The sequence below is a fragment of the Rhinolophus sinicus genome, chromosome 17 (genome assembly GCF_057876585.1).
Source record: "Rhinolophus sinicus isolate RSI-liver-muscle chromosome 17, RSI-T2T, whole genome shotgun sequence".
In the NCBI taxonomy this organism is placed as follows: Eukaryota; Metazoa; Chordata; class Mammalia; order Chiroptera; family Rhinolophidae; genus Rhinolophus; species Rhinolophus sinicus.
In genome coordinates this window covers 38272783-38288593 of record NC_142517.1, presented here as the reverse complement: position 1 = coordinate 38288593, position 15811 = coordinate 38272783, and the positions used below count along the sequence as shown (strand labels likewise).

Genomic DNA, 15811 nt, shown 5'->3' with positions numbered 1-15811 from the left:
AAGATAAAATGCATTATACTTAACAAGGGCCTTTCTTTATATAACAGGACTATCGAAACATTGATTAGTTTTCTAATTTTTGTTTTTAAGATGTTTAACAGTAAACTTTAGATAGCTAACTTTAGATTTTGAAGTTTGATTTTAAAAGCTAACTGTATACATTTTCTTAAAGATGGAAATGGAAGATTTATTTAAGTCATTAGCCATAATTTAAGAAAAATAATTTACTTGCCATATATATATATTTTTTAATAAAATCATGCTTAGCATGTTTTTCTACCCATGAATTGGAAACTGGTCTGTTTTCAGTCTCAGAAGAACAACTATGTGTGAGTTCCGGATGGGAGAATTCAGCTGACCCCTATACGATGAGACCAATCGATTTGTTGTTCTCTCAGCAGAAAAGAATCGGGTTGCTTACTTCTGTCTACTTACTGTACTTCCTACATAGCAGATGGACGGTGCTTATTTTCAGTCCTCGTTTTCCAGTTACACTAAGTAAACTGGTGGTTGTGTAGAGACTCTGGGCAGTGGCTTCCAGCTTTGGCTTTGCCATAAGATATGTGTCTTCTTTTTTTGTTTTGTTTTTGTGATAGATAAATAAATAAATAAACAAACAAATTTGTTTTTCAGGTATGTTAATGCCAGAGGATATTTTGAAGATGTTGCAAATGCAATGGAAAATGCAGAAGAAGAGATTTTCATCACAGATTGGTGGTTAGTATCTGTCCATGGGGTTGTGCTTGGAGGTCTCTATGTTTAGGAATGTACAGAATGTTATGCTGCCAGAATCATATATTATGAAAACCGGCAGTACCTACAGATGGTTTGGCCAACATCCCAACCAATTAATTCTAATAGCTTCCAATGAAAGGTCTTTTCCAAACACTTGGCATCCAAATATAGTCTTACAATATTTAGCTTGAACAATTTTGTATTTGCCTTTCTATTTAGAAGCAGACACCCAATATTCATTTTAGTAAAGATTATGTTGCAATGCAAATAGAGTTGTAGAACTAATGGAAAATAATCTTCCTTGGGTAGTCTTTCCTTATTTTGGTATATCTGTCACCAGGGCCAGTGAATATACTTCTTCTGAATTGTTCCTTTGAAATTGGAATAGTTCCATTTGCCCTTTGCTGTTAAAATGTCCTTGGTAATGATTAGGCCTGGTCAGCTTTTCTGGAGATATATCAGGTTTCCACTTTCTGAACTCCTTTAAAAATATCCGTGAGAGTTATGATGCTTATTACAGTTACTAGAAGTCTCATATCTAAAATTCATGTAGCTATTGGGAAACTATACTCCTGGACTTGGTGTAGGCTTTGTAGTCTGACTTGAGTTCCCGTTACCCATCTGCCGGTACAGTTAAAAACCATTGCAGATGCCAACACTGACTGCAACAGAAATGTTTAATATGTGTTTTCCTTCTAAGAACTTGAAATGCCCCTGTTGCTTGAAATGCCCCTGTTTTTCCCTATCCTCTTTCCTTCCAGGTGCTACCTTATATATGAACTGTGAAGCTATCATCATTTCCTCCTAATTCTAGATTTGGCGGGGATGGGAGAGTAGTTAGGAAGGTGAACTCATCGTCTTCTACTGTTTTGCCTCACTGCTATGAAACTCTGTCATTTCAGGGCACGCTTTCCCAACTTAGGCACTACTGACATTTTGGGCCTGATAATTCTTTATTATGGGGTGGTGTTCTGTGCATTGTGGGATGTTTAGCACTATCAATACCCCTGGCATCTACCCACTAGGTGCCAACAGTAAGATGCCCGTGGTGATAACCAAAATGTCTTTAGACATTGTCAGATGTCCCCTGGGGAACAAAGTCTCTCTTAGTTGAGAATCATTAATCCAGAGTCAATATGATGGTCAGTACTTCTACAACTCTATTGATTCTCATGTTTATGGAGGAGCGCTTAATCCTAGCCTTTATGTTCTTGCTCAATTGTGTCTCTTCAGTCAGTTACTAGGAATAAAACAGTTTCCTACTTAGAAGCTACTTCTTCAGTTGAATACTTTCTAAACACTGATGAGAAGAAATTCAAATTTAGTATTTTACTATATTCCTTTAAAAAATATTTCTGAAAGTTTGACAAGGACATGAGAGAGATTGAAGATAGTTTTTCCACTGTGCCCATGTTTTCCTGTTTTATGCAAGAAAATAATATCCCCTTTCAAGCTTTGAACAAGAAAATACGGACTCATATTTGAACAGCTGAAGAGATGGAACCCTGAATGTTTTCTCTTTTACTGTCAGAAAAAAATAAATCAGGAGGTTATTTCTTGTTCATGATTGCACTAAGATAACATCTTATTACAATACTCCCTTTGAAATAAAACCTTTGTAGCAACTTCCCTCATAACAAGTGAAGAAAATCCTTGTTATGCAAGTATATTGCAAAAGGGAGCATTCAAAAATGCTCCCTTAGCGTTACAAACCCTGACAAGTTTGGATCTGAGAGAGTGATAAGCATAGTTAGAGAATGCACATGCCCTTTAGAAACTTCTACTCTAATTTAAGAGACATCATATACTTAAGTGAAAATGGTATTGATCTGTTTCTAAAACAATTATTATGCAAGCAAAGGCAGATATAGTCAACCGAGAAACAACCTGAGACCTAGAAGTGCTTAGTTCCTTGATTTTACCACCTATCCATTCATTTGTTACTTTATTTGCTTATTCATTGAAGAGCTATTCAGTGAGCACACATTCTGTGACAGGTCCTTAACCAGGCCATGTGCATATAAAGATGAGTGAGAAGAGCCCCTGCCATAAAACTTACAGAGTCAAGAAGTCATATGTAAAAACTCAGCAGTGAAAACTCAGCAATGAGGATCGACATAGCAGAAGGCATGGAGAGAGTACAGAGGAAGGGGCAGTGACTGAGCCTGTGGGAGGAGGCTGTAGCAGCTTCATGGCAGAGAATGCTGGCCTGGGTCCCGGAGATGGAGTTGGCCAGTTGAAGACTGTCCATGAATGTTTTAGGCAGTGGGACAGCCAGAACCAAGGCATAGAGGTGTGAGCACAGCAACGTTGGAGGAGGGAAGAGGTCCTACATAGCTTAAGCACAGTATTCTTTAGGATGGTAATTGGAGATGACACTCAAAAGATGGGTGAGGCCCAAATAATGAAGGGCACTGGGTGAGCTACGGAGGAGTTTGCACTCAATCCTGTGAACCCTGGGAACCACTAAAAATATGTAAGCTTGGGAGCTTGAATCAAATTTGTTTTCTAAAAGGGACCACTCTGGGAATGGTATAGGAGATGAATTGAACAGTGGTTATAGAGACCACTGAGCAAGCTGTTGTGGTACAGGAGAGAAGTGGTCAGGGTCTCCGCACAGGCCACCTTAGGGGCCTGACCATTACTAAGTTGGAGCAAGTCATGGTCACCTTTCTAAGGAGTAGTTTCTAAGGTATGGTCGAGGGAACATTAACAATAATAGCTACTGTTTGTTGAATCCTTGCTAGATGCCAGGACTGTGTTATAGATGAGAAACGTGAGAGCCAACAGGGCAGATCAGGAAGCTGCCTGCCACCACAGTCGGTACCAACCAGCGCGGGCTTGGATCCAGGTGTGTCTGCTCCAGAGCACGCATGTCACAGAGCTGCCGCTCAGAGGAGCCAGCGGCACTGCCTGGTGTCCGAGGGCCCTGTGAGCTCCGAGATGCTTTAAGTAAGATTGACAAAAACATTTTAAGGTGCTAGATAAAGTCGGAATCAGATTTCAGTAGATTTAGTCAGGAGACATTTTCGAAAGAGGTAGATCCTAAGGTGGACCATCAAGTTAGAAGAGAGTATGCTTTCTTAAACAGCCCCGAATATCTGAAAATCCTGGTGAAGAGTAAAATTCTACCTAGATGTTTAAAGGATAAAAAGAGGTAGTTTCTATAGAAATATGAGTGACCATTCTTCACTTGTTTATGTGAATCAATCGGAAGAACACACACTTTTATGTCTTTTCCGCGCTTGCTCCTGTTTCAAATCACCTGTGCACTAACTATCCTGTGTTCCTTGGAGGAAGTTCTAACATGAGGTAGGAGACCAAGATGCAGCTTCCAGCCCCACTGCTAGATTGCTGTAACTTAGGACTGATCCAAAGAGCGAGGCTCAGCTCAGCTTTTCTCTTGATATGGTCATGCTGATTGGCACTGTCCAGCAGGGCTGCGTGGAGCAAGTGTGTTGCGTCTTTGCCCAGGTGGTTCTCTGTCCGGCTTGTCCCGGGTGGGGGTTCCGGTGGGGTCTCCCACAACGTCTGTACTGCATCTGTGCATTAAATGGGTCAGAGATAGACAGGATTCGTAAAATTGGAGAATGAAGAAGAAAAACAAAAATGTTTTTAAATGGGAAGTTTATCAAAGGAAGAGCAACAGAAGAGAGGTGAGCAACTGGGCTGGAGACAAAGTGAAAAACAAAATCAACATTTCATTATTGACGGCCTCACAAGCTAAGACTGTTCTAAGTAAGAGAATACATTTAAGTTGATTTCAATGTTGTGAGTGTTTTTGAAATGGTGGGTTGCAATTAGTAATTATTAATATTTATGAAAATAATTTAGTGGTTATGCTCAGAATTTTTTTTTTTTTTAAAGAATAGGATAGGATAGGAAAAGAAAAGAAAGAGAAGAAAAAGGAAAACTGCAGCTTATGTGGTTTCAGGGCTATTATTTTGAGAAATTTTTATGTCAATAGTAAATAATAGATAGATAGATAGATAGATAGATAGATAGATAGATAGATAGGCAGACAGATGAAGTTATTGGGATGGATGTGTAATGTATTCCTGTGGATCATGATCTAAAAAGTTTGAAAGCCACTGACTTTCAACAGGGTTGACAAACTTTTTCTGTAAAGGGCCACATAGTAAATATTTTAGGCTTTTCAAGTCATATACAGTCTGATGCATATTCCTGTGTGTGTACATGTGCGTGTGTTTAATAACCCTTTGAAAATGTAACAATCATTCTTAGCTCATGGGCTATACTAAAACACCCTATGGCCAGATTTGTCTCATGGACCATAGTTTGCCAACCCTTGTCTTAGAAAGTAGATTTTAGCTACTACTGTGTTTCCCCGAAAATAAGACCTAGCCGGACCATCAGCTTTAATGCGTCTTTTGGAGCAAAAATTAGACCTGGTCTTACTTTAATATAATATAGGACCTGGTCTTATATAATATAATATAAAATAAGATCGGGTCTTATATTAATTTTTGCTCCAAAAGACACGTTAGAGCTGATGGTCTGGCTAGGTCTTATTTTCGGGGAAACACGGTGTATTATATCAACACTAAGAGCTACGTGTACTGTTAACTTTTTAAGAAACTGTCAGTCTGTTTTCTGGAATGGCTGTACCATTTAACATTCCCACCAGCAATGTATGAGAGTTCCTCCTTCTCATTGCTAGCGCTTGGTATTGTTATCTTTTTTTAATGTTAGCCAGTCTAAAGGGTATGTCGTAGTGTCTCATTTTTGTTTTAATCTGCATTTGCAACCTGTTTTCAAGTTAAGCATATTTCCTTGTGATTCTTGAACATTTGTTTAGCTTTTTAAGAAACATGTTCAAGTATTTCTTTTCCTTTTTTATTGAATTGTCTCCTTATTATTGAGTTGTGAGAGATCTTTATACATTCTAGTTACAAGTTGTTCCACTTCATTCTGGCCTCCATAGTTTCTGATGAAAAATTTGCAGTTGTTTGAATCATTGTTCCCTTTAAATAATAATAGTTTTTCTTCTGGGTGCTTTCAATATTTTTTCTCTGTTTTCAGTTTTCAGCAGTTGAATTATGAACCCCGTTTGGGGTTCACTGAGCTTCTTTAGTCTGTAGGTTTATGTCATTCACCAAACTTGAAACATTTTCAGCCACTATTTCTTAAACTTTTTTTTCCTGCACTTCCCTCTTTTTCCTCTCCTTCTGAGTCTCTGGTGGCTTAGATGTCTTTTAGTATTTTCAACAGGTCTCTGAGGCTCTGTTCATTTTTTTTTTTCAATCCTTCTCTTTTTAATTCAGATTAGATAATTTCTATTTATTGACCTTTAAACTTTCTGATTGTTTCCTTTGTCACTTCTGTTCTGGTATTGAGCCTATCCAGGGAGAGTTCTAGTGTTTTTGGTAATTGTATTTTTCTGTTTGAAACTTTCTCTTTGGTTCTTCTTTGTATCTGTTCTTTGCTGAGACTTCCTGTCTTTCCATTCATTTTAAGAGTATTCAACCTTACTTTTTGAAACATTTTTTTGACGTCTGACAAAGAGTTAAAGTAACTAATTCCAACATCTGTGTCATTTTCTCTGTTTATTATCTTCCTGAAATTTGAGGTTTTTCTGATTCTTTGTAGACCAAGTAATTTTTTTATTCTGTTCTGGAAGTTTTGAATATTGTGACTCTGGATCTTATTTAAATTTGATAGAGAATGTTGATATTTTTGTTTTAGCAGGCAACTGGCCCAGTTGGGTTCAGGCACAATGTTCCAGCCTGTCTTCTTGGTGTTTTTAATGCCAAGTTGTATTTTCAAAGCCTCTGCAAGTGCTCTTCAGATCTGTCCCCCATGTGCTCCACCTAATGGCCAATTTGGGAAATGCTCTATTTTTTAGTTCTAACTCTGGTACAATATTTTGGATCAAATCCAAGTGTGGGCAGTTGGGAATGAGCTAGAAGTCATAAACAACTTTATAGGGTTGATTTCATGAGTTCCTTCCTCTCCATGATTTCCCCACTAGTTTTGGGTTCCCTGTGTCTTCCCTTTTCAGTCCTCTAGCTAGAAAAGGTGGAGCTTTGTTTACCCTGCTCTGCCAATACAGTTTCTTCAATGACAGCTGCCCATAGCCAAGCAATGGATATTTACATTGTCCTCTTGGAACCTGTTTTCCAGTTGGGGAGCAAGGTTCCACTCCCTCAGAATTTTTGGAGCCTGCAGACCCCTCTTTACCACTCCTGTCACTGCCAGAAGATCCCAGGCATTCTCCTTAAGCCTAAACTAGAGGACTTCTGAAATTGTCTCTATCTGTGCCACTGCCCTTTTTAGATTCTCCCTCCAGGCTGAGGAATCAAAGTAGGTAAACAAAAGCAAAGTAGGTAAAACAAAACAAAACAAAACAACAGTAAAATCACTACTGGCTAGATGGTATGTCAGATTCTGTGCTTCAATATTGAATTTTCCTTGAGAGGTAGCTGAAGATCTTCCAAGATATCTAGTAGAATATCCTACATACAGGGTACACAATGCTGTGTATTAAATAAAGGATCAGAAAGACTTAATTGCTGAGCATAGCATTAGATGTGGCCTCCAAAACGAAGTCCTCTGAGACCATCCATAATTAATGTGTGCTTAAAAAAATTGCAAGTATGTATATGTTGTTGGTCATATCTCTTCTGTGAGCTAGCAGTGCACAGTGATGGACTTTACTGCTTAAAAAAAAGAACTCTTTTTAAGTCATCTTCGATTTTTTACTATTGATTGCTGCATTTTTGGTTTGTTTGGACATAGATTACCTAATGTTTTCTATTCTGAATTAAGTATGTAAGTGTTTATACTGTACATATCCCACCATTTGTCTGTTTTCTTATTTATCTTACTCAATATGTGTTTAATTTGTATACTTTATGCCTGGGTTTTTATTTTCCTTAACATGAATGAAATACAGCATAAAATTATTGCTTTTAATCTCATTATGTCCTTAAAACCCTGTTTCAAACACTTACAGGACTCCCTAGCAAGGCAATATTACAGGCTTTAATCCTTGCACAATCTCCTCCTGCTCCTCCAGGTCTAGCATTTCAGCACGTGAAGTTCTCTTCATTGTTTCTTTTTCTTCATTACAGGGGAGTTATGTCACATACAGATTGAACCCAGACACTGACTTTAGAAGTCAACCCCAAGAGAAAAAGTGACTCTCCTGTACGCTTAGCTGCCTGGGGCATTACTAAAGAGAAGAGCCCAGGGCTCCATTCTCACGTTGGAAACATCTTATCTGTCAGCGAACCTGCCTCCTTGCTCAGGAGGACCCAGGTTCCATGGACACTGCTCCTTTGTGTAGAAGTCAGTGTTTATGTTTATCAATTAGGACACTTTGGGCTTGGATTAACAGAATGCTCACCTAAAGGTGGCTTAAACAGTGAGGATTTATTTGTCTTAATGAGAAATCCAAAGCTTGGCAGTTGTAAAGTTGGTGGAGTGGTCTAGTGATTTCAGGGTTCTGGTCTTCCTCTTAGAGTTTCAACATGGCTGCACCTCTCTAAGCATCAGAGCCACATACAACATATATCCTAAAGCCTCTTTTCCTGTGTTGAGTGAATGTGTGTTTCCCTCTCAACAAAGAAGAATAACTTTGCCATTAACCCCAGGTGTACCTCATTGTCCAGAATTGTGTCACATTGTGCTCTAGCTGCACCGGAGTCTGGAGAAGCAAGTATGTAGAATATTCCCACTCTGTAGTGGAAGGTAGACTCTGGCAGCAAGTAAGGCGAAGGTGGAGAATGGCTGCTGGCTGGGCAACCAGCAGTATCTGCATGTGTGCGTGTATGTGTGCATGTGTGAGTAAGATCTATATATATATATATATATATATATATATATATATATATATATATATATATATATATATATGGAGAAATCTAGACTGATTTTTGATACGGATAAAGGCTTTTGTTCCCATATGACTTTGTATGTGCAGCACTATGGATGATACTCCACAGTGGAGGGTGATGATGGCATTTGGGCTAAAATTGCCTTTGTTTCCTATGACACAATCAGAATCTTAGATTTTTAGTTACGTGAAATTTTGTGATTTCAGGTTGAGTCCAGAAATCTTCCTGAAACGCCCAGTGGTTGAAGGAAATCGTTGGAGGTTGGACTGCATTCTTAAACGAAAAGCAGTATGTACTTTCCAAACAAATACCGATATGATTTCTTAAATGTTTATTGCCTCAGAAATGCCTTTTCTTTTTTAAAGTCCTTCATGTATACTTATAACTTTTTTTTTTCTTTAGAGTTTGACAAAACATAGAGTACTTACTGTTTTCATTTGGTTCTGATTTTTTCCGTTACTCTTGAGTGCATAGCATAGCATTTTGGCCTAATTTGCAGTATGGATTATAATAGCAATTCTAATTTTTGTTTTGTAATCAGTTGTGGACAGTTCATTTTATAGTCAACAACCTGTAATCAAATTTCATCATTGAATAGTAAATGATGAAATGAAACATAGCATTTCATTTTATTGACTATTCTGTTATTTGAGGAAAAGACCAAGTCATCAGAGATTTCAGTCAGATGGGGGCCAAGCTGATGTTGAAAAACATCAAAGAGGAGGGACACTAAGAATCAGTGCTGTTTTGGTTTTAGTTTTGGGACAGTTCATGGTAATAATGTGAAATTGTTTCCTGTCTAGTCGACCCTGTAGATTCTGGGTGAGCATTGAGTGTGCTCTTTTTTGTTATAGAAAATAAATTAGTGAAGCAATATAGGTTCACCAATGACTACTTTACATTCATGTGGCTAATGAATTTTTTTTATGTGGTTGGCCCTCAACCAAATTCAATTCAATTCAATTAAAATAGATCTGGATTTATTATTAATCGTGTCCAAATTGGGGAGTCCTAGTCTTTCCCCTATTATTTGAAACTGTCTTAATCCTTTTTTTATTCTATCATTAAACATTTTAGCAGAATTTGTAGATCTTAAGTAATTAGGGGTAGCATTTTCCTGTTTCTCACCACCTTCACTCGTTTCTTTTTTTCCTATCCTTGACATTTCCTTAGCCCGTCCCCCATTCACTTTTTCCTCTCTTTTTAGTGTCTTTTCCCATGACTTTCCTTTAGAGTTTCTGCAAATATCCATGATATAGTCAGAACTCACTGCTAATACTGAAGGAAGAAGTTGATAATCTGTGTTTCAGACATGTTTTGCCAAATAGCATCATTTTCATGGCTAGTCTAATTCGTTGTCTCAACCAATCTCTATTTACAAAATTGGAAATTCTGTCTTGAAAAGCATTATTTGCATATTTATTAAATAATCCTGCATACAATTACTGAGTGTCTCCTGTGAGCCAGGTACTATTCTAATTATTAAAGGTGCCATGTGTATGAATAGGATTTCATCTCTGCCCATGGATAGCTTGCCAAGGACTCATGTCCTGGGCTCAGTCCTAGCCTTACCAAACTTCTTTCTATATATTGAATGGGATATAACTTTCTTCCTGTTTCTCTCTGTGAAACGGCACCTTTCCCATTTCTCCTCAAGATTCCATTTTAATGCGTTTTCAGCCTTGCCTCACAATTGTCAATCAGTTCTCATGGTACTTATCCAATTACTGTGTTAGATTTCAATCAATGTGTTTGCTGCATGCCTACTGTGTGCAGGGCTTGGCTAATCATACGGGGATGCACATAAATCAAAAACGTGATTCTTGACCTGAAGGAGCTTAAAAATCTACACAAGGATCAGTTGGGTACAGAAACGGAGCCAAGATTCAGAGGCAGATGGGAGAGCATTGGCCAGCTCTGGTGGGAAAACCCCTCACAACATGAGGGATTTAGGTTGGGCAAAAAAAATTCAAAAGAAGTTTCTAGGTATAGGATATGTGGTGAGGAAACATTCTGGAAGCAGGAGTTTAGAAGGCTTTGTCAGTTATACTCCAGTGACAAAGTTGATTATACCTGAGTGTTAGCATATGTAGGATGGGTGATCAAGCTGGAAAGGCAGGCTGCCACTAGGATAAGGGGGTTTTCTGAGCCAAGCCAGTGATTTGGACTTTATGGAATGTAGTGGGGAGTTACTGTGGGGGGGCGGGTTGTGATGGATGAAGGGAGATCTGAACAAGATGATATGTTGGGAAGCTGAATATGGTTGTGGGAGGAAGTGGGAAAAACTCAGATTCAGAGAGCTAAATTTTAGACCACTTGAGATTGAGATGCCTCCAGGACATCTAAGTAAACTCTTAGAGAGCAGGGTTCTCAGAGCAGAGCAGGGCTCAGGAGGAAGATCCTGCAGGCAGGACCCACTACCTCTTGAGAGGACGTGAGTTTGTTTATTCCCCTCAGCGTTACCTGTCCAGTTGCCTTTTCTGTCACTAGCATGAGCCCTGGTGAGGTTCTAGGTGAAAACCATGGTCAAATAAATATTATTGTCTGATAATGGTGCTTTGTTTTAATCTCATCCACTTCCTGAAACGTGTAATTTTTAAGTTGCGCATAATGATTTTTAAAATTTCCTAAGGAAATAGTAATACTATGAAATATTAATTTCTCAGGGGTACATTTAGTAACACTGTTCTCCCTTAACCTAGCTGCAACATATTATTTTGGTCATAAATTTTTAACATTCGGATCATTCCCAATTGATATTTCATATGCTCATAAACACTACTTCACATAAATAATTTAGTTTCTGAAAGCCACTAGCTTCACAAAGGAGTGGGTAGTAATAACATTTATTTTTGCATTACTGGGTCCCAGAGGTTCACAGTGTTGATTAAAATAATTTTTTCTTCTTCTATCTGATTGTGCAGTCTTTTTGGAAGGAATTTAGTGTCTCTGCCTCATAGCCAACATATAGGCAAACATCTCAAATGGCTGTTTATTAGGGAAAAAACAGAATACTTTGTTTCTCTGGTTGTAACCAAGTTGATATTTTCCTGTTTCATTGGCCTTCTGATATGCAATGTCATCATTTAAAATAGTCTAAGCCAGCCTTGAGGGGCAGAGAGTGTTTACAACTCAAATCAGCATCCCAGGGTTTTCCACAGTTTGGCATTTACTGCACTAAGAGGTGAGAAAACTTGCGTCCTAGTTATGGTGACCGTATCCCTGGACCCAATTTGTACATTTCAACCTTAGAAATATGTGATACTTCTGATGATGCTTGCACCAGAAGAAATTTCAAGTGCAGCAACCTGGAAACTTACAGAAACATGTTTAGGTCCTCAGAGGGAATTTCTGTTATCAGGTTAATTTCTTACTGTCCCGCTCCACAAGGCGCACCCTAAAGCTGCAATCAGTGAGCAATAGGAGGGAAAGGTGTCCCAGCTTGTCAAGTGAGATGAGTAATCACAATTCCACACAGATCAAAGGGGATCTTATCAAAGTGGGGGGCCTAGAAAGGCATGGCAGGGAAGGGATCTTCAACCTTGAGGAGTGTGCATTAAACAAAACTGATAAAAAGCAAAGAAAGAAAAGAAAAAGCAAAAAGGCACACAAGCAGCTGTACTCTTACATCCCAGTGCTGCCTGCATTGCTATGGCGAGGATACAGTTTCTTTGTCACTTTTACTTTCATTTTCCCAAAATATTGCATCCCCTGCAGAAGTACATGACAAGGGATGAAATGAACAGTTATCCTGTGGCTGTATAAGCTTCAAGCAGTGGACATAGTTGGTTACATCTGGAAAATTATTTTGGCCACAGTTACTGTGAACAATCAGAGAAAAACCCGGCTCAGAAACAGTCTCTTGATTTCAACCATGAAACATTTTTATTTTGCTTGTATCCACGTGTATTATGTATATGTTAAACTCCTATTGTCTCTGTTCTACTTAATTAAAAACTAATTAGAAAAGAGGACAGAACTTTTGTCTTTGGAAATTTAGTCAGGTTCCATGAAGTTTATTCTGTGGAACCTTCAGGTTAGTTGACTTAAACAAACTTCAACAGAGGTACGAAACTTGATAATTGCTTAGTCAACTCCAGGCCATCTGCTCGCCTACTTCCCCTCTCTAAGCAAAAGTGATTTCCTGTAGGGTCACTAAAAGGCATTGGAAAAACATTAGATGTTTCAAAAGTGTATTTTTTAAATGACAGAATTAACATCAGCTCTTTGATTTCTAACTTGACTTTCATTTTGCACAAACATTTCCACCATTTGTATAAGCCTTCACTGTTACGACCCAGCAAATGCCTTCGTTCCCAAGAAACATTTTCTCCTTTGCCCTTATAAAAGTTTAGTTTATGATAGTGTTGTAATACCTTGATCAAAAGAAGAGGAATTTATTGCTTTGTTATCACAGAAATGCTGTCACTAATTAACTGTTTATTGTGGACATAGATGTAAGTAAATAATTATAAACCCGACTGCATAAAAATGAAATTTTTGTTTTTAATTGCTTCCTTGTTAGTCATTTCTTTGTATTTAAGCTAAAAAGACTCTACCCTGTTTCCTTTAGAGTTAATTTATTTCGATGAGAAAATACATGGTATAGGAGAAAATGTCAGGTGTTAATAAATGGAGGGTAATAATGCCATCTGTTAGCGTTAACATCTCATTTCAAAAAATCCATTAGTTATGCAGGTAAATGGAAAATTGTAAGATTTAGGCCAGTTCCTAATTTGCAACTACTGTCCTTTGTGAGTAATAATCTCATAAGCCTGAGGAGTAGAATTTCATCCATTTGAAACAAATGAGCCATGATAAAAGATGTCAGCTGTAATGTTCTATAATTTAGGCTGAAATTTTAGATTTCAAACTTTGTATTATATCTTTCCATGGGAGGCTGTTGTTTTGTAACTGTTACTCAGTGCAGCATTCAAAAGTGTTCAATATTCAAAGTAAATATGAATAATAGAGGAGAAAAATAATGTTCTAGTTTGCATTTAAAACCCTCAATCAGTGGTTCATTGCAGAGCACTCACAGGCCATGAGACATTATTAAGCTGTTCTCTTCTCGCCTATACTTTCACGTCCTTACTGCTTTCCTCAAGCAATAGTAATATAATATAATATAATACAATATATTATAATATAACATAAAAAGCAAGTTCCAAAAGTCAGAGAAATAGACTGTTAATCAGAGAAATAGAATGACATATATATATATTTTTACCATTTTTTTTTTTTTTTTTTTTTAAGAGCAAGAGTGTGTCTTCTTCTGGTACTGACATTTTCCTAATGCAGCCCAGCACATAAATCTAGTATGTCCCTCCAGAAATGTATACAGAAATGTACACCAAGCAAGATAGTATTTTGAAGTGATGTGCTATTATAAGGCTGTAGGGGCCAAAATAATGCTTCTTAATACCAGCAGATCAATATTGGCGAATTGTATACGTGTTTGGTTTACTCCACTATTTTACATCCGGCAACCTAAAAATATTAACTCCAAAGTTATTTCACATTTTTATAGCATTGCAAAAATATTCAGCTATTGTAAATTAGATGTGTCAACGCAGTAAGGTTTCTTAAATTTGTGACTTAGATTTCCGTTATGAACAATGCCTAATTATCATGGATTATTCATTTATACTACAACTGAATTATTTTTTGTCACCATATGCCTGCATCACTAATACGCCAGAAAGTATTATGGAAAAATTCTTGCCTTTGATCTCTGGGATATTAAATGCCTGGGTGTAGATACATTATCTAGCATGTATGCAGTATGTTTCAAAATGTTTTCAGAGCTGCTGGATATAGAGAATTCAAATTAAAATGTTGCAAACTGTGCAGCAATACTGAGGCTGCAAACCTAAAAAGTGATAAAAGAAGCTGAGTTTCCTGGAGGAATACATTGTGACCTGTATGTTGAGGGGGAACCATCTGAGTGAACAGGGAGAACGGGAGGGATATTCAGAGGTAGGGCGGTTTAGCATAGGCTAAAACCTTGTCACCACCCAGAACTAGAAAAGAAAATGTTATGGTCGTACTTTTCTTATACTACCAGCTGTTGGACATTGTCTTTTTGATCCTTAATATTCATAGTAAATGCTATTTGTATAATCTGTTAAAGTTTACCAGGCACTTTTGACTTAATTTGACCCTTACAATGGCCTATTTTCTTGGGTCCAGCATCTAAAAGTGGATCAGTGTTAATTTGTGTGCTACTGCTAAAACTCACGGATTTTTGAATGTTAGAAATACTGACTTCTGAAGAATTCATTTCACTAGTGAAATAGACATTCATCATTTAATTATGGGTTAAGAGTGTGAACCAACACATTTATCTTTAAAGATTAAGAAATGTTTTTTTTCCATTTAAATAATCGTTTAATAAAGAAATATTCTATGCAAAACACCTCCAGAAACATTTAAGGGATATTTAGTATAACTTATTGCATCAGAGTTTTTTTTAATCAGTGTTACTTTAATAATTGAAGTATAATAAAAATAAACGAAAAGCCTAAATCTGTAATATGAATCAGGCCAAAGTTTTCCATAATTACAAGTGTTGGGAAATGTTCGCAGGTATAGCAGTATCAGACACTTTTAGTAGTTGAGGTTACAATTTCAACCTTCTGACTATAATTGGTCAAATAGAGTGACACTCTCTTGATATGACAAGTCCTAGGAAGGGAGATACATTTTTATTTCTGATATTTGTATTTTAATAATACATTTATGTTTTACCTTTCTGTGTTTGTGTTTTTCATTAAATACTTTTTTTACACTTGTGTATAGAAGAAAGCACAGACAGAAAGAAGAAAAAGAAAATCATAATCTACCTGCAGAAATTCTCATTCCTTCCTATGTTGTCTCTTGTGACAGCAACAGGGGGTGAGGATCTTCGTAATGCTCTACAAAGAGGTGGAACTTGCTCTTGGAATCAATAGTGAATACAGCAAGAGGACCTTAATTCGTCTACACCCCAACATAAAGGTATGAAGGTTCATCTTGCTGAACCATGCGTCTGCTTTATTAGTCTGTACTTTTTCAGTTATGTTTTGCTTTGAACAGTGGTTATCTGTAGTATTCCCTAATGTATATTTTAAATAAATAGTATTGTGGCCTTCTCAGAAATCAAACAAAATAGCATGCCTTCTTATACTTCCCCTATTGTTGGAGTCAGCTTCTTTTACCCTGATAATTTAGCTAAG

General features: G+C 37.3%; 1 protein-coding gene across 5 annotated transcripts in view; it reads left to right on the top strand.

The window, feature by feature from the left end:
• PLD1 (phospholipase D1) overlaps nt 1–15811 on the top strand; it is a 181779-nt gene that overhangs the window by 95015 nt on the left and 70953 nt on the right. For all 5 annotated transcript variants that reach the window (XM_019735181.3, XM_019735163.3, XM_019735154.3 and 2 more), the window contains 3 exons: nt 634–717; nt 8801–8882; nt 15483–15593. In XM_019735181.3, coding sequence (XP_019590740.3) covers nt 634–717; nt 8801–8882; nt 15483–15593 — 277 coding nt within the window. The remainder of the gene's footprint in view (nt 1–633; nt 718–8800; nt 8883–15482; nt 15594–15811) is intronic.